The 19866-nt window shown below is 39.1% G+C and overlaps 1 protein-coding gene across 1 annotated transcript in view; it reads right to left on the bottom strand.

Annotated features, from left to right (window-relative positions):
* Positions 1-250: 250 nt before the first annotated feature.
* Positions 251-19866, bottom strand: part of LOC104470464 (oxidation resistance protein 1-like) — a gene marked incomplete at its 3' end in the record, with an annotated part of 28843 nt that continues 9227 nt past the window's right edge. Inside the window, exons 3-7 of the mRNA XM_010085404.1 lie at positions 19656-19775; positions 15337-15489; positions 8278-8462; positions 4106-4896; positions 251-419 (exon numbers count right to left, since the gene is read on the bottom strand). Coding sequence (XP_010083706.1) covers positions 251-419; positions 4106-4896; positions 8278-8462; positions 15337-15489; positions 19656-19775 — 1418 coding nt within the window. The remainder of the gene's footprint in view (positions 420-4105; positions 4897-8277; positions 8463-15336; positions 15490-19655; positions 19776-19866) is intronic.

The raw sequence follows: 19866 nt of genomic DNA, 5'->3' as shown, positions 1-19866 counted from the left end.
CTACTTGCTACAAACAGAAGCCTAAATAACACCATGAGAAACTATTGGTCAAAGCTGCAAGTAACTCAAAGTAAATCAGTAGAACTTCGGCACAGTAATGAGGCATCCCAGTGTTAAGTAGAAGCCAATCATCAGATCCTCGGTTTTGTGTTGCTTACCGTCACTGAAAAATTCTGAATGGTGCAAAAGAAAAACCAAACTTAAAGATCTATTGGAAAGTAGTGATTTTTACAGCCTACCTCCTTCTTACCTTTCTTGGGGAACAGCAAACCAGTACTCATGTTTTTTATCCCTCTGTGCATACTGCTGCATTGATGCGCTCGCTTGTGAAACGAATGTTTTTCTCATGGGTTTGCCAACCCTGAGACGCAGAAACTTGTGAGAGCGATGTCGTCTTTTTTCTTTTGTAAGAGAAGAACCTATTAGTAAAGAAAAAGTAAGCTATCCACAACCTATAAAAGAGCTTAACAAAATTATTAGCCAATTTTGTATTAGGCAATACAGGTATATAGAATGCATATATCAGTAACAGGACACGAGGTCACACAGGTACTAATAATCACCTGCCCTTTTTGCTATGCAAATTGCATCAGCAGAATGAACTTCAGAGTATAACACATTTTAATAATTCTAACAGTAATTTCCACTTTCAACCCCAGATCACATTACGATAGTCTTCCATCCATGCTTGGAAGTATTTCAGAAGATATTCCCAGTGCATCAGAAGATACTCCCAATGCATCGCTCTCAACACTGAACCAGACAGCCCTCCCACTGGGAAACATATTCCACATACAGGTACAAGATACAGCATCAAATAAGGACTTGGGCTTGACTCACATATGTCAAAGCTGTTCATTAGTTACTTTTAATTTAAAAAATAAAGAATATAATAAGTGTTAACGTCACAAACTTCAAAGGTACGAACAGTGCTTCAGGATGCAGTACACCGGATGTTAAGTATGGGATTTTTCCCTCCACTAGTATATTTTTAACTGAACTAATAGAATTATACGATTGCCCTCAAGGCCCAGGCTGTCAAGCCAACACAAGGTAAAGCAAGAAGCCTTCTGAAAAATTGTTTCTTTGCTAGATAAATTGCCCAAATCCTAGAACAGGAGCTCCAGCCACAGGAGACTTTGTAAAGTAAGGGAGGAAAATGTAAATTTAGGAGTTCTTATGATCAGCTATGACAACAAAGGATTCATCCTACCTCTGGTGTTACATGTACATAATGTTCCAATTTTCTAGGACACTCATTTTTTCTCCTTCAGTGTCCATGCAGACTACAGATACACTCAGCACAGATAACATCACCTTCTTGACCTATAAACATCCATACTCTATGTTCTCACAATCAGATTGTCACCATAAAGTGTGGAGCACTGCCATGCTAAAAAGGTATATATTTTTTTCAGTAAATATTTAAATGTGCACATCCTAATTTTCAGCTCCATTTCAGAGTTACACCTGCAGTACACAGCACGGTAGAATAGCCATAATCTGCATGATTTGAGTATTTTATAAACCTGTAAGCTCAAAGGTAAATTGTCAGATAAAAAAGCCCCAAACCAAGAAGAATACAAAATAAACAAAACCCCTGTTTCATAGGATTGGCATGTGAACTCTGTGGCAGTGTTAGAGAAGTATTTTTGAAGTGATGTGGTATTTGGGATGTTGGTCCTTCAGGTGGAGCAGTTCAGAACTTCTGACCTAGAGCTCAGGGAAGCAGGATTGGTATCACACCTTAAACAGGAAAACGAGTGAGATGAAACCTCCAGCTAGCGGAGAGAGTGGAAACAAAGAATTTAACCCTACCCCCGAATCTCAAAAGGACTATTTAAAATGCTCTTTTTGGGTGTGTTCTCCAAGGCATATATTTGACACAGAATTCATCAGAAGATTTTTAGTACTGGCTGTTGTGTCTCATGCTTCCCTCACCCCCCTCCAATCCCTGCTCATGTCCTGTTACTAAGCTATTCTAGTCTACTCGCTTGTATTGCATCATCTGTTCAACATTCAGAAGGAACAGATCACCAGCTCCAAACTCTGAACTATCTGACCTCTGTGAAGATCAACAAATGATAGTTCCCAAAAACCTAGATGCTCAGAACTCCCACAAAAGAAATTCAACCAAGTCCTTGCTATATGCAGGAGATAAAGACTAAGTAACTGAATTGTAAAAAACACATACTATGAATACTTTAGAGTTCTAGTCCCATAGACAGGATATGAGAAAGTCTTTACAGTGTTTCAATTTTTTTAGTGACCTACTGTTTTTTATTGACCTGCCGTTAATAGACCTCTTATGTTTAATCTCTGGTGACCTTCAAGAGTTAAGCAACAACTCTATGCTTTTACCTTGGGTCTATTTAACCTCGCCTGTACACAGAGCCAGCAGAAGCTTCATCACATCTACGTGCACTGAGAAATATCACTTCATAATTGACTGTTTTATTTCCATTCTGCTAATAAGACATGCAAGAATAAGAAACACAGAACAACTCAAATTGAGGTTGGACTGAACTTACTGGCACATATTTCCAAAAAGTAACCTGTGCTTTTAAATTTTATTTTTTTTTTCTATTTTACCCCCAGAACCTTCAGTGATGCTGTAACACCATGTGCAGAAGGCTTCTAGCCAGCACTCCTCTGGCTGAATGTGCACAGACCCTTTCTGGATGATGTATGTATCCACCCAGTGACTGCACAGGTCAACATGCACTAAAAACCTGCAGAGCCACTCGATGCAGTCTTCTAGAAAACCGACAAAACTAAAGCATCTAATACAACAGAATTCCAAATAATACTCGATTGCAAGAAAAGCAGCAACTGCAGCAAAGAACACTTGGTGCTTGTGTTTTTTAAAAGTCACAGCCAGTGGCTACTGCTAGCTGACATTTTTGCCAGAGGATTTCTTCTAATATTTAAGGCATATAAGCCTAACTTGTCACAGAAAAATGCAACTATTAATCTGCTTCAAATTCCAAAATTCAGTTACTTTCTTAACAGGAGAGGAAAAAAACCCCCAAACTATCATATCAGATTCTGATGTGCAAGATGAGTTCTGTCCACTGAAGAATGTACCTCTGTATTCAGTATAATCTGAACTTCTAATAATTAACACAAATAATTTGACCTTCAAATGCACTTTGCAAATAATCTGTTAGTTTGTGACAGCCATTATAGATAATGTTTCCTTTCTAGCCCTCAAAATATTGCACAATTAAAACAACTAGTTTATCTCCATTAGTAGGAAGGTAAGGCATCATAAAGTGACCTATGAATTTTTTAAAAAGCAAAATCAAATACACACAGAAACACCTCTAAATTACTTCAACAAGACACAGCATTTTTTAATAGGAATTGAGTAACTTCAGACTTTGAAAGAGAACTTCCAACCAATAATCCTGGGGTCTGATCTTCACAGAGGAGTAAAGATACCCAAGAAACAAACCTTCTGGTTCCCCATATTCACAGCATTAATTTCTCACCATCTAGCTCTTATTTATCCTGAGAAATGCTCTTTGTATACTTAACCTTGTTCTAGCCAGCATGAAAGCCTGACAAGACACAAGAGAAACGAAGTTCTGAAAGTATCCCTGTGAAGCCTCCAGTGTTCATTGCTCACATCACAGAACTGAACCCCAAGGCAGACATGCTACAAATCAGATGAAATCCATTCCCTGAAATTCATCCATACACATGTACCCCGGGATCAAGTTTTAAGTGACAGCTAGCTGACTGCTAAAGAACATTTTTAATTTTGAGCTCTACAGTGACCCACGTGTCATAGCTCTCATTTCACAGGCTCATTTAAGTTTCCCCTGCAGAGACACTGTGTTTTAATATGTTCATAAATATGATTTCAATGAGGAAAAATGACAGTAACAAAGGCATACGACATTTTCAGTGTCCTGAGCAATATTTTCCCCACTGGTTTATACAAGGTATAACTTAGGTGCATCTTCAAGCCAATGACAAATGTAAGCAATATACGGGGAGATGCGTTCTACAGAACAAGAACAGATGCAAATTCTGATGAGCTGGAGGGAGATGATTGTAAATCTTAAGCCTAACACTGTAACCATAAATACCGACTCACCTTCTAATTGCCCATCTCGTGCAGCCAGAGTTTTTTGACCCATTTCTCTTCCTGAATCCTGTTGCATATTTTCTCTTTGTTGTTTCGTTTGTTGCATAGTGTGGGTCTTCCAGAGTTCGCGGAGTTCCTCAACTTCTGTCTCTGAGTCTCGAGTTCGCACTCTCGCTACTTGGCCTTTGCTACTCGTCTCCTGCTTTGGAGAGTCTGTGGTATCTTCACAACGTGAACACTCCTCTCCTGGCTTACTCTCTGCTTCTGGTGCTTTTCCTAGTGAGGAATCTTGAACATTGCCCACTTCTGCCTCTTCGTCATGCTCCCCACCGCGTGATCCTCGCAAAGGCTGCTGGAGGACACCTGCAATATTTTCACGAGGTTCTTGTCTCCCCTTTACAGACATTTCAGCGCTTTCTGAACCTAAGCTATCAGGACCCAACTGTTCAACATTTACAACCATTTCGGCACTGGGTTTTAAGTCACTGGCAGCTTCATTGGAGTCTGAAACGATTGTTAAACATTCAGCACTAGTCTGGTTTATGGTTTGGACAGATTCTGATGATGCTCCAGAAGATTTGTCTTGTCGAAGCTCATCTGAGGACACAAGTTCCTCCCGTATTGGAGAGAGCTCCGATTCTGTGAAGACATCTTCTGAAAGAGACTCCTCTGTGCTCCTTGGGGCAGTACTAGCGCTGTCATTGCCTGTATCCCGAATCCTGGAATCCATTTCATCTGTATTGCTTTTTGCAGCTTTCTTGGAATGGCAAAGTTCCCTTATGGAGAGCTGTTCAACATCTCTGTTGAGCAAATAAGAATGTTGTTATAGCAGGTGCCTTTTACATCAGGCTCTCTTCTTTATTAAGTTTTATTTAATGCTGAAAAAATTTAAAGGTGCTCTTTAAAAAAAAAATAAACTAACTAAAAAAGAATATTTAACCCAGAGTGTCAGTAATAAGAAACAAGCACGAAATATATTCTGTGCTCTTTATGGCAGACCTTTTGCCAGACCTTTTGCCAGAATAACCAGATATGCCTTCCCAACTTAATGACATGACTTTCACAAGGGGAAGCTCTCCTATGAACCAAGATTGTTTGAGATGCTTAAAGTGTAAAAATAAAATAAAAAACAGGAAAAAAAAAAGGTAACATAAAAGGTACACAAAAATAATCTCTGGATGTAGGAAACCTCCACATTCTTTTAGGCTTTGTCTATCAAAGAGGCCAGTGTAATGGTATAGACCTGTCCCGCTCCATCGTGAAGGTGACACCCAGGTCACCAGCACAACAGGAATGGCAGAACTCATTTGGTCTGACTTGAGCTACTAAGATAGTCAATGCAGCACGACAGGAACCATCAAGGTAGATCTGATCAAGGTAGATCTTGCCAACCTCTCCATGGGAAATATCTAACAGTGAGTAGGGTCTTCATCAGTCAGGCACCTAACCTTGAGGATAGCACTGTTAGGCAAAATAAATCCCAAACTGCTTGGTACCACTGAACAAGTTAAAGAGCTGACCAACACTGACAGATAGCATAAAGAAAAAAGTTATTCTTTTACGTTTGCTTATTTTTCCCCAGAAGAAAATCTCATTCAAATGTGCCTTTCAAAATAAGACAACCAGAAACTCTACAAGTTTCAGAACAGGAGGACTACAAGGGGATTGTGAACATGATCAACTGTATCTACACGACTCCAGCTTTTCCAATGTTCTCAAAAAACCTGAGCAGTACACAACATTCATAAAAAAAATTTTCATTTTTAATCACATTCGACTAGAGTTCTCAATGTCACTCCCTTGCTACCACAAGCACATTGTTTCCATTACCCAGTATCAAATGCTTTTAAGAAGCTTGTACCTTCACCTCCCATCTCGAAGAAGGATAAACCCACTCCACATTTCTACAAACTTTTTATTCAGTTAGGTCATACTACTGACATTACTGAGAGACTGCTAACATTCAGGGTGTTTGCAAAGCACATGCATCCTCTTCAAGTGTTAACATGACGCTGATATTAAATTTGTGCTGATGTAGTAACTTTGCTTCCAAAGCACGTGGATTAGAGTTTAGGATTGATCACCTATTATAGTGGGCTGTCTCCCTAATTTTCCAGGATTAAGCCAGTAATAGGTGCTCTTGGACAAGGCCAACCTAACGTTTATGAAATCTATAAAACATCTGTATGTTGTCAGATTTTTTCCAGTTTCAGCACAGATTGTGGCTTATATATAGAAACCATATGACATGAAATTTAAGTTTTAAGAACCAAAGAATCCATTGGGTTTGTGATCAGTTTCCATGACGTTAATAATGTTATTTTCAGTATTCAGATTGTTTTTTCCAAGTTTAAACAGGTTTGACAGTTGGCACAATTGGGAGACAAAAAGGGTTAATTGTAACAGTGGAATATTTAGAAAAAAATAAATAGTGGGAAAACATTAAGTCTCAAAAACCTCAAGACACACAGGTCTCGTCAGATCTAGCTATAGCTGTTGGCAGTTCTTGTTACAGACTTAAGAAATTCAAATTTTATTTTAGCCAAAATTTAAGAACATGCCTCAAATTTTTAGGAGGTTAAGGCATAAAAACACTGGGACAGAAGGAAACACTAGAAGTTAGTGTTCCATTTAATCACTTATAAAGTTGACAAGATAGATAAATTACATTGGACATACAGGGCTCTGAATGCACTGTGTGACCTTTTATTATTAGCCATGTTTTCATTCCATATGCACTTAACTTATAAACAAAACAGAAAGCGCATGTGCTACAAGAGCACAAAAGCCAACCTGGCATGGAAGGTAAATTTCTAAGTCAGCATTGAGTCGTTAATAAATATGTTAGGAAAAGGATTTGTTTTGCAACTGCAATATTACAATTCAAACAGTTAAATTAAAGAGAGTCATCTGTTTTCACAATCTCATTACTTGCACTGTACGTCAACTAACTAGGAGCAACTTTTTAAAACTTAATCTGGAAAATAAGCTTCCAGAAAGCTAAAGGCATCATCACTGTACATTAAACGCCCCCGAAGTAGTACTATAGTACCATGTACATTAGTTGTTCAAGAAACACATGACTTCAGGCAGCAAACAAAACACCAGTTTACTGCCGGCCTCTGCTGAAAATCAAAACGGTACAAGACAAGTTCTTCTTCTTGGTATCCAGACATTTGAGATTATCAAGAAAGATGTTCTTAGCATACTATCTGTAAGAACTGTAAAAGGGCACTTTTCAGAATTAGTGAGTATCTCTATACCTTACTTATTTTTAAAAGTTACACAGCAGGCAAACAGCTTTAGTCTCTCGTACACACAGACAGCTCTACCTCGGTTAAAGGAGTCCACCTCCCTGCAGTTAGAGGGTCAAGGCAGTCTGCAAATGTTTGTGCTTTATGGGCTGCAATAGGTAAAGGTGGGACAATTTTTATTTTTTAAAATCCTCTTTCGCTTTAGTGTTCTAAGTTATCCTGTTGCTAAGGACAGTATAAAAATTAGGCAACAGACAGAATGGAACACATTTTTCTCGACTCTGTGTAAAGCCCGTTTTAAATGCCTACCATGCTCAACACCAGTGATTAAAGCTACCCCATCCAAACTCCCTCTGTTCACCCCAAACAAGGCTACACTCAAAGGTAAATGAGCAGTTCCTTTCCTAGCCAAACCCCCCAAAATACACTCCTAATGCCATAAAAATATAAACCAACCTCAGAAAAACCTACACAGACCTCTTACAACTGTTTATCAGAGCAACAAGAGTTTGAGAAGCAAGTGGAAAACAGTAAACAACAAAGATTTGTACCTAAAGCTGTTTAAGTTAGACTCCTCTATTCTGTACATCAGTTTTTAAATTATTGAACCACCACCTGTTAGTGCTTTCATAGTGGGGAAGGGGCAGAGCAAGGGCTGTGGTACCTCCTGCTACCCACCAATTTTTAAAAGAGACTATTAGAGGAAATTAGAATCCATGTATATAGAAGAGGATTTATTCTATAGTGTATATAGAACACGAGAAGTTTAGGTAAAGCAAGCTTTCTCAAGGGTCTTTCCAAGACAATTTTTGACGTTCTTCTCAAAAAGTAAAACAGAAGAAAATGTGTTTTTTCTAGTTCAGTATGGTCAGCAATATGCTACAGTTCATATTTACTCAAAGCTTTATAAACACTATTCTATCTTACATGGTTAATGAATCCTTAATTTTGCTGTCCACAATTTCTTTATACAGAGCAGCTGACATCACTTCTTCCATTGGACACATGATGCCATACTCTTCACAGCCGTTCTCTTGGACCAGAGGATCCATTTTATGAGGATCAAACATAATATTATTTGGCGTCACTAGCAGCACACCATTGACCGTACCCTAAAATGAGAGGGAAAAGAAGTGGTAAATTTTCTCCTTCATACTTCAGCTTCTTCTCCTTTTTTTTTTTTTTGGTAGGAAAAAAGTGTTTTCTAATCTGTTTTTAGAGCATCTTTATCTATATTTAAGCAACTTTATACAGTTTCTTGTGTTTTACAGTCATCTAGACATATAACCGTTTTTTCTGAGGAAGGAAATTAACGCCACCTACTCTCCCAAAAGAAAAGTTTTGTTCCTCACAGCTACTTAATAGCTAGGTTGAGTAAAACCAGCAAAACCTATGTACTCTAAAGGATGTGCCAGGCAGCTCCTCCAAGGTAAAGATACAACCTTCCCAGATAACCAGGTTTATTGTGAGTTTTGCAAGAAACTTCAACCATTGTCTAAAACCTGACTCTTAACTCTTCTCACTTTCTACTATTTAACTGAAAAACAGAAAAAGAAAAATCTTCAGCAACTGTCATTTGTCTTTATTTTCTTCACACCAAGGCAACAGCAGTACCCAATACAAGTCATTCTAACTTAAAAGACCTGTTGACTGATCGGACAAATATATTTATAAAATGAAACTAGACGAAAAATAAAGATTTTATAAGATGTAGCTGCATCAACATGCAGCTTTGGATGGATTTAATCACAATCATACTGCTGGAGTACACAAACACAAGTAATTTTAAATTTCTAGTATGAAAAAATTTAAAGAGAGTTGATACTCATTCTATGAGCTGTAGGGTTCTTACACAATCCAGGTATCGAGCTAATTTACAATACACTGAACCTTTTCTGTAGGTGTTAGAAACACGTGCAAGCACCACCCTCAGTTGCCTGCTAAGGCAATTCATTAAGCTGTTACAATGGCGGAGTTTAACCTACGAACGGGAGGAAACGAAGCTTTAAGCAAGATGACAGTGATCCTTAGGTTACAGAGCTTGAATCCTAAGGACTTGACAAACTTAGCAAGATATTCAAAACTTTTGTGCAAGAATCACAAAAGAATTGTTTTGTGTGCTGCTGCAGGTTATCAGGAATTGAATAAATATCAAGCTCCCTGATAAACTGCTCACAGTGATTACAAGCACTGTATCAGGGGCATTGCTTGCTCTCATTTTTGTTTTAAGACAACATAACAGCACAGCATGAAATACAACTACATTCTTTCCCATTTCCAGAAATTTGTTCCCAGCACAGTGATGGCTGATGACCTTCACAGCAGACAGATGCCATACAGCAAGTAGAAAACTGCAAGTTATAAAAAACAAACCAAAGTGGTATTAAATCCTACAGCAATGGCCAATGGTATCACTACTGGGGAAAAATAAAAACAGGTCTCAAAAGCAGCTCAAGCATCTGTACTTAAGTTCTCCTAGTTGCTCAGTGCCTAGTCAGTTTTCCTGTGTGCCTTTCAGAGTACAAAGCATATGTTAAAGACTTACAAGTCAGCAGAACATATTTAAAGAATTCTAAGGTGTTTAAGACACTGAAACTAAACTGTCGCTGGTATTTCTTTCCCAGCACTGTGTCGTGGAAATGGACTTTCAAGGTGCAAAAAAGAACTCCAAGAGGATGACTGTCCACAGAAGTCTACATTTGGTTATATCCACTAAGTCTAGAAAATAAATTTAACAGGACCGGAAAAGTCCATGACTCAGAACAACAATTGCTCCTCTTCTAAACAAATACCACTTCTGTAAATTGAATACATAATGCAAAAAAAGCATCATCATTTCAGAATCTAAGCTCTTTCACTAGTGACAACATACAAAAGTGGAATTTTATTAATATTCTCCAGATCTGATCCAGAACAATCAAGGCCATAGCCCAGATGGCAGTTAGGCTAGATAAGAATTGCAAATCCCTTCCAACTGAAACATTCTGTTCTACTCTTTCACTGCACACACGTTGCACATGAATCTTCAGAACAGTCAGGCTGGAAAGAAAAAAAAAAACACCAAGCTAAAGTTGTATGACCGCTTTAGCTGAAGGATTTGAATATTCTACACCAACTTCGACAATGATGTATTACTCAGTAGAAGCAATCAGTAATCAAGTTCATGGGAGAACTCTTCATTTCAGACTAAGATTTTGTATTCATTTGTTCACTACGTCATGAACAAATGATCCTGCCTTGGCAAATTAAGTACACAGGAAGCACTAAAGCTTTCGAGTTGGTGGAGGATTTCAGGCAATAAAAGATGATAAAATTTTTCTATCAAAATAATATGGTAGTTTCAGAACAAAACATGTAAGTGGGAACACATGTACCTAGCCAACCACTGTTCAAGAACTGCCCATTGCATTACACCAGTCTTCCCTGAAAGATGGGAACTGAAGCAGCTCCAGCCTTTGAGAGCAAAACTATGGTTTTGCATAAGTAAAGATAAAAATGACATATCCTCTCCTTTAAAGAAGTACTTGAACATTCATTCCCTTGTTGACTTGTTATTATACGTCAGACTTCTACGCTAGCATTTGTACAATCCACATACTCCAGAACAACTCTCAGAGGAAGCCAGCGCTGAAGCCTTCAGCATTTGGTACCCTGCACTCATTTTAGGTTCTGAACCGACTCTTTTGGTTACTCATACACATTTATGCACAATGGCAGCAGATGTCACAGCTGTTCTACACGATACCCAGAAATGGGTAACAACACCGATGTCAGGAAAAAACCCCAGAGCCTGCTGTTCTTTAGTGACCGACTCTGATAGCCTCATCTCCTGCTGTCTTACAACCACCGCAGAAGACGGAGAGCCTACAGTCTGCTGCCCATATAATCATCTTGGTTCCCTGGTTTTGGAGCAGGGAGAAAGTTCCAAAGCTCCCTCTCTGGCCTGATTGAGTTCCTGAAAATATTTTCAGTGTGAATATATTCTTCAGAGTAAAGAACAGCATGGGGACTTAAGCCCTTTGCCCTCACCTACCCATATCAAGACAGGGAGAGGAGCCCAGCCTCTCCTTTGTGGCCATGCTCTGCCGTGCTGTCTTCAGTACAGAACCCTTCCATGGTAATCAACATCTATTGAACGTTTTAGAAATAGCTCTTTTATGCAAATTCAGTTTTCAAAATATTTTTAAAAGTTATTTGTACCAATAATGTAGCTAGAGAGATCAGCAAATCAGAGGACAAGCATAAGCAAAAATATCGGGCAACAGCATGCACACTGCAAACTCCTACATGACTCCAGTACAGTGCCAGCATACGCTCTAATCTCATTTCCTAGTTCTCATTTAAAATAAAGAACAAAGTCTATAAGCAGCTGAATTGCTGATAGAGGACTGCAGGAAACAGTTTTTTAGGACATCCTCCACCAACTGGTCACAACAGTTTCAGGTCCCTGGGGCAGGTCCAGAGAAGGGCAACAGAGCTGGGGAAGGGTCTGGAGCACAGGGCTGACGAGGAGCGGCTGAGGGAGCTGGGGGGGTTCAGTCTGGAGAAGAGGAGGCTGAGAGGAGACCTCATCACTCTCTACAGCTGCTGAAAGGAGGGTGCAGTGAGGGGGGTGCTGGGCTATGCTCTAAAGGAACAAGTGATGGGACAAGAGGAAATGGCCTCAAGTTGCGCCAGTGGAGGTTTAGGCTGGAGATTAGAAAAAATTTCTTCACTGCAAGAGTGCTGAGGCATTGGAACAGGCTGCCCAGGGCAGTGGTGGAGTCACCATCCCTGGAGGGGGTCAAGAAACGTGTGGATGTGGTGCTTGGGGACATGGGTTAGTGGGTGGGGTTGGGCTGGACTTGAGGTCTCGTCCAACCTTAATGATTCTATGAAATAACCACTGACGAGTTTCTGTTGGACCATACTTAAAACTAGTTGTTGAGGAAAAAAGTATAAAAAACACTGTCAATGAAACTGAAGTAAAAATTAGACTCCACATACAACTACTAAGAAGTTCTGGTTCTTGAACAAAACTCCCCAAAATCCCCCCTGCAGAAGTTCAGTTTCCTGTATGTAAAACAGACTCTAAAGACATGAAGTGAATTTCTATTCAGGTGTAATTCAGATTTAACAGCCTGAAGGAGAAATGCTGAGCCATTTTATTACTGAAAACCATGTGGACACACAAGGTTATTAAAAACGGATCCCTTCAGTCTTAAATCTGGTCCAGAAAATATTAATCCTGATTAAAACAATATGGATATTGAAAGGAGATTAAATCACATCTGCATGCAGATATTCAATTCTGAATCAGTTTTAATTTAGTTCCATTAAAGTTCCTTAAACCTCAGGAAGTGGGAGCTCCAAATCCTACACACTATCTCAGATAGAAATTCAAAAAACCATGATAAAGGTTAGAGCCAAACTTTGACATTGGTGTGCCCAAACATTAAGATCAGGCAGTTCAGTAAAACACATTTTTATGAAGGTTTGAGAACACTTCTGACAGCTTTCAAACAGAAGCTACCTCTAAATAATTCCATTACGTTCTTGAACACACAGGTAGAACAGAAACTGTAATGCATGATTTGTGAAACTTTTAATCATAAAGGTAAAAACTTAGTTTTATTCTTTGTTGAGTGTGGGAGTTTTGAACCTCCTCAGTGTCCTCCTTGTCTCTTCATGAACAATGTGTTAGTGTTTTTGTGCCCACATTTCCAGGCTGGTTGAGCTTGGTTTTTTTTAAGACTTAGTATTTGTAATTTTCCTTTACCTACTTTTTAAAACAAGACAAATAAACTAGCAAGCATAAGAAAGAACCAAACTTCAAAGCTCCTTTCTCAGTTTCAATCAGACTGTTTAAGATACCTTTTTCTGCCTCCAACAAACACTGCAAAGAATGAAAAACCAGAGCAGCACGCCTTTCTACAAACAAAGCAAACAGCACTGCTGCCCAGAAAGGGGATGTCTACACACACAACACAGTGAGTAAAGGCGTGACTCTGCAGCATGCTGCTTACTCTGCACTGATTTACTGTCTGACCTCGGGATGTGGCACATTCACACCCCCCTGTTTCTAACTGTGCCCAACGCCTGCCTCTAGCAGTAGCCATAACGAGGTGACCGAGAGCAAATATTGTAACAGAGCAAATGCTTCCAGGCTCCAGCCACTGCATCTCGGAGAATTGTGTGACTGTCCAGGAAGTCACAGGTGTGACTGAAACCAACTCCAAACACATACAGAATAAGCAGTTTCGGAAAGTGAGAAATGAGGCAGTCTTACCCTAACGCAAGCCCTTTCGCATATGTGTAGTTAAACACGTTGATAAAAGAGGCTTTCCCTAGATTTTAGTTTACGAGCACCAGTCAACAGTGATGACTGAGACTTCACATCTAAAGCCCTACAGAACAGTGTAACAACGGGCTCCAAAATCACCTCCAGAGTGGGAAGCACAGGATGAATCTTTTAGGCTTTCTCCAGAAAACCTTTGAAGATTTATCATCCTGCATCATCAGGAAATGTATCAAGAGGAGAACAACATGACATGCCCAGGGACATGCCCACCACCTGTGACACAAAGGCTAAGGTACATGCTATACCTATGAAACCTGGCACTCAAATCTCAGCACCTTAGCACTCGTTTCTCTCCCCACCCACTGCCCCAAGTATGGGGTGCTACTGCAGTGGATTATACAACCCTTTAGAAACAGAATTCTCTGTGAAGATCTTATGAAAATAGGCTGTAAAGATGCAAGTCAGAGATGTAGGCTGTGAACACTCCCCATAATGCTCTGATAAGGAATTATGGCACATAAATACACTGTTAAGTTTTAACCCGAGATCTTTCTTTTTCAGGACAGACAACTGTAGGCTCACAGTTCTCAACTCCTCTGCATCAGAGGGCTTAAAACCGAGAAGTAATGACTTGTCTAGGATCAACCTAAAAAAAGTCACCTAGAGACAGAACCGAAGCAGTGAAACAAATTTAACTGCAAAGTAGAACCAAGTAACAAAGCTTTTCCAGTACTCCTCTTACCAACTTCTAACACAGCTTTTGCCAATATACACATACTGTCTAAAGGCTTCACATCTAGAAATACATAGATCTGCAATTCTCTCCACCAGAAAAAAAAAAAAAAAAAAAAAAGAGAAGCAGTTTTAGGATATTCTCTTTATCTGTTTGTCATCAGAGCAACTTATTATCGCTGAGCAACACAGAACCAGCAGTATTTGTATATACATACCCAAGCTTCAGGTGAAGAAGGAAGTACCAGAAGTACTTTCTTTGCATTCATTCAGCTCGAATTAAGGTATGATTTTCCATTATTAAAGTATCTAACAGCCACTTCTCTGGGGGGTGGGAGAGCAATACATTTTGGTTTTTCCTAAAGCATCCTGAGGTAAAGTCTTTTGACATGATCTCAGTCCCTAAAAACCAGCACAAGACGTGTGCACCTGAGCTGAATGGAAGTTAATTAAGTGCCACTAACTTGGAGACACTTGTGTAATGACACCATTGAGAGAACTGGAACTACTGCTTCAAAGAAAAATCAAGGTTTCTACCAAGCTATACCCAATACAGAAGGGTTTGTTTACAGAATAAGAGGTTAATTCTGCTTCACAAAAATGGCATTGAAGCTACTCAGCTTCATACTTCCTTATGCTTCAAGGCATGTTCTTCTCCACTGCAAGTGAAGAGAATTACTTACAAGATATACTAAAATAAGGAACAGACTTCATGCCCTCAACACAAGAGAATCACTTAACAGGGAAGTTTGTCTCAAGTTAGTTGCATATTAGCTGCCTGCATCCCATATAAGAAACAAATGGTCTGGGAATCAAAAGCAAACTGTGAATAAAAAAATGAATACGTTTATATACACGTATATAACCTGATCCATCTGCCTCCCAGTAACTAAATTTTACTGTATGTTTATGGCTTAAATGTACTTTATCTTTACATCCCATACAGTAACAGTAAAACCTGAATGTTTAAGTACCTTGCCATTAGTGATGTACTTGCAATTAATTTTTAGAAATTTCTCTGTAAACGCTTCCTCCTCTTCAGAGGTGGATGATACCACTCTTGCAGGACGAACACATGCATGTGCTGGTGAAGCAGCCAACTCTTTCTGCTGGACCCCATCTGGATCCTAAAAGGGAATACAAAAAAAAAAAACAACACAACTTAGCAACCTGCCTTTTTTAATATTAACTTTAATAGATTTCTTGTTGTGTAATTGTTGTTCTTTTTCTTTGACAGGAAAGCAAAAAAAATATGGTTCCAAACCCACTGCAGTTTAAAAGACTGCTCTGATCTGACAGTGTATATAACTAATGAAGCACAGCTTAACTAGTCCATGATAAGAAACACAAGTGGGCAAAGATATTCAGAATCAACCCGGGAATAAACAAAATAACAATCAGAACTCACATAAGCAAACCATCCGATATACTGTCACATGCAAAATTGGAACAGAAATTAACAAAAAGCTCCATGTACAGTAGACAGACCGTGACAAAGCCTACTTTATGGTCACAGCAACCCTGTTTTGGAGCTTAACCAACATTTAAAGACTTACATTTCATACATAACTGCTAGTTTTAGTTACTAATAAAATATTACTGTTTACAAAAAATGTCAACTTCTATGTCTTCTTTGGTTTTCTGCTTTTCTGTTCAATTCTATTGACTGGTACAGATCGCAGCGGAACACCTGCAGAACATTATACACAATTGTTTTCAGTTCATCACCTCCCTGGCACTACTTTCAATTTTAGTAAGAAAGCAAACAAAAAAACCACAAAACAACTTATAAAACACTGAACCGAATTTTGCTGAAAAAGTTAATGAAGTTATAATTAAAAAGTAAACTTCCTGGAGATGAGTTCTCCTTCTATATACACTGTCCTGGTTTGCGCTGGGACAGAGCTCGCTTTCTTCACAGCAGCTAGGTAAGAGGTTATGTTTTGGGTTTGTGCTGAGGAGAAGCTGATCACATACTGATGTTTATAGTTGCTATCAGGACAGTCAAGGACTTTCCAGCTTCTCTGCTGTGCCCGTGTCTGCAGGGGCAGGAGAAGCTGGGAGGGAGCACAGCCCCAGAATTTGACCTCAGGTTTAGGACTGAAGCCTAAATTGGCCCACAGTATATGCCATACCATGCACACCATGCCTAGCATACAGGTGGGGGACTGCCTGGAAGTTCTTTGTCTCTCTTTCGGTCAGCTCTTGGGTCTCTCAGGCTCTTCTCTTCTCTGGGATTGCACTTTCAGGACTCTCCCTCCTCCGAGATCTTTTCCTGGGAACAGGCTGAGTCTTGGCCATTGGGTGATGAGCAGTTTCACTGTGTATCACTCATTTGTATATTGATATATATTACCATTATTATTTTCAATTCTATTGAAGTTTAGTTATTAAATTGTTCTTATCTTAACCCACGAGCCTCTTCTCCCTTTACCCCTTTAATCCTCTCCCCCAGACCCAGGAGGGGGGGGGGTAAACAAGCAGTTGTGGTGTTTTGTGGTTCTACCCCCTGGCTAGCAGCAACATATGCCTTTCTCCTAAAAATTCTGTGGTCATCTTTGTGATGCATATAACTTAGCAAGTGGCTGCAAGAGTCCCCAGCTGATATCCAAGTCCACTGTGAATAAGCCAGCTATGTCTCATTCATATTGCCACATGACATAGAAGCAGAAAAAATACTGGTGGCAGACTTTCAAATTTAATGACAACACTCTAGTCACTACATACTACCTTGAAGTGGATTTTAAGTTTTATAGGTAGTAAAGCTTATTGGATCTTCTCAAATACTGACTCCTGAATGAAGAAATCCTTCACAAAACCCAGCAGCATAGAAAAGGTATAAAAACTCAAGCTGAGTTCTTACATGCTGACACTAACAAACTTCCTGAAATACACACTGAAATCTTAGCTTAGTGTAGCAATGTGGAAAAAAAAAACTGAACAGGGTTATGCAGGTCTTGTATCAGCCACATGCTGGTTTGTATTTAGCCCCATGCCTGTGTCAAGAGACTTCAATCTTTAATAAACAGAAACAAATGAACAGAGTATATAATAGTTTATATTTTGCCTCAACAGAGGTTCAGATATTTGTTTGCCATGTTATTTAATTTCTATCAAGAACTCATCGATCTCAATGACTACAGCACAGAGAGAAGACCCTTTTACATCATACAGGAAGAGCAACATATCCTCTTTACCTTGAAATGTGCTTAAACTGCAAATCTGGAGTCAAAATTGGAGGAGAGTCAAAGATGAGAGACATCAATACAGAGCACTAGAGAACATATGCTAGTATTTGTCTGGTTCATAAGGACAGCAATCAGCAAAGAGAAAAGAGAAACACAGAACATAGGTGCTATGATGAAGAACAAACCCCTCCATCCTTACCTGTTCAAATAGAAGCTGAGTGCTTTCTGTGTTCTGGGAGAGACTGTTGCAAAAACAAAACCAAACACACACCGAGTCCACACTGACAAGTGCAAGTGATTTCTGCCCTTTGCTCTCTTTTCACAAACTGCATCTAGGAACATCCCTTCCCTCCTTTCAGAAACAGAAATTCCCATAAACAATGTATTACATCGCAATGCTCATTTGTTTGACTTTCCCTGAAGCACTAAGAACTGTTTGTAGTGACCCATGACATGGAATGAGACGCACAGGATAGATCTGCAGCAATAGGGTCAGGTAAATTAAATTTAACCCTCAAATTGTGCTGACACTGACCTGCCTACACTAAACAAAAATCTTTTGCATACGAAGATTTTAACTTTTAAAGCACTTTAATGTACTTTTTGGTTTTTCTACACTTTCAAGCTTTTATCTCTACTATGTGCATGTAGCCAATAAAAATTTCAAACAGATTACAGATATGGTTACACTCGTAAGCCTCCTTATATACTATATCCAAACAAGCACATATAAAATAATCCACAGAATCAAGAATAAAGTATTTTTCTGACACGGGATCTAGAGCATTGTAGGAAGAGCTCTGATTTCTAGCATTAAAACTAACAGTTTTCCCTTGAGTAACTTCTCACAACATACGCTACCTGGGCAGGCCTATCCTAGCATTCAGTCATTCTGAGATCGATCTAGAAGAATGTATTCTTCCAGACTATTCTACTTACTGAGCTATAATGCCTTCAGTTTGCAATAAAACACAAAATAAATTATTCAGTACAATTGCCAGCAGACACCTCACAACGACAGGTGCACTAGATCAGAGTAAAGGCGTAACAGCCAAACCAAACAGTGATTTTCAGTGGAAGGGTCAGCTCAGCCTTCGGACTGCAGTTCGGTATCCTATTCAGCAGCAAAGCAATACCTTTACATCTAATTTTCTCTGGACCAAGTCATGCAAGCAAATAAATAAATAAATGCTTAAAGTCTGAAACCTTCCTAAACTCTGAGCAGACAGAATCCTGGAGTAGACATTTGACTGCTTGATTGAGCACTATCAAGAAAATTCGTTTATTTGAGAAAAAAGATAACAACTGGGAGAAGAACAGTAGTGACATATCAAGAAACCTCTGAATAAGGTCATAATTGCATGAACTGCAGAGAAGCTCAGACCCCAATACTGCATCTTCCTGGCTGGAGTTTTCCCCATGGAATTCTGTTCCTGGAAAGACAGGCTTTTACAAAGCTAGCTCCCAGCCAAAAAAACTACATTCAAGCTGAATGACAGAGCAGCTTTGATAGCTAACCAGCTATAATATATAATAATAATATATTATATAATGCTAAAGTATTTGAAAGCCTACATAGGTAGAACTACCAAGTGGAAGTCAGCTATAATTAACTCCATATGAGCCCTTCACTGAAACAGACTTTTTTCTTTACTTCTGTTTTGCTAAATGAAACCAGAGAATCCCCTCCCACACCTCTACAGGGAGCAGAGGGAACCCCTACCTCCTAGCTCCTGGAGTAATCTTCCCAATGTATCATTGCGACAAAAACTATCAATAAGGTTAGAGACAAATATTTAACTAGTTCCGAAAGGTAACAAACACAGAAATGCAACAGGAACTGGTATTTAAGATTGCAGTGTGCAAGGACAGTTATTCTGCTACAAATAACTTGCCTTCAAACCATTTTTCATATAGAAAACTCTCATTTACAGAGATTAAAAGCTTGTATTTACTTTTAAAAAGGTACTATTGCACTTTTCAATGCCAAGTATTGTAAGGTGATTTCTCCCCAAACCAACTGGATAGTTTCAGAAGAAAGCATAGCATCTGTAACACTTATCTTGTGAGGGAAAATTAATTTCAAGGACAAGAGGTATACCTACATTTACTGTAGCCTTGTCAATCTCTGCTTCTGAAGATGTAGGAGATAGGGGACTTATAGGACTTAGAGAGGGGGAGCTGTCCACACTAGAAATGTAGTCTGGGTCAGGAACATACAAAATCTATAAAGAAGATATAATGTAGTTAGAAGTTATGCTTTCAGGTTTACTTTAGATTCCCCACTAGCTCAGGTATATTTGCTATGCTTTCTCA

The sequence above is a fragment of the Pterocles gutturalis genome, unplaced genomic scaffold (genome assembly GCF_000699245.1).
Source record: "Pterocles gutturalis isolate BGI_N339 unplaced genomic scaffold, ASM69924v1 scaffold3290, whole genome shotgun sequence".
Classification (NCBI taxonomy): Eukaryota; Metazoa; Chordata; class Aves; order Pterocliformes; family Pteroclidae; genus Pterocles; species Pterocles gutturalis.
The sequence above is the reverse complement of the archived record's forward strand: the minus strand, read 5'-3'. Positions and strand labels throughout refer to the sequence as shown.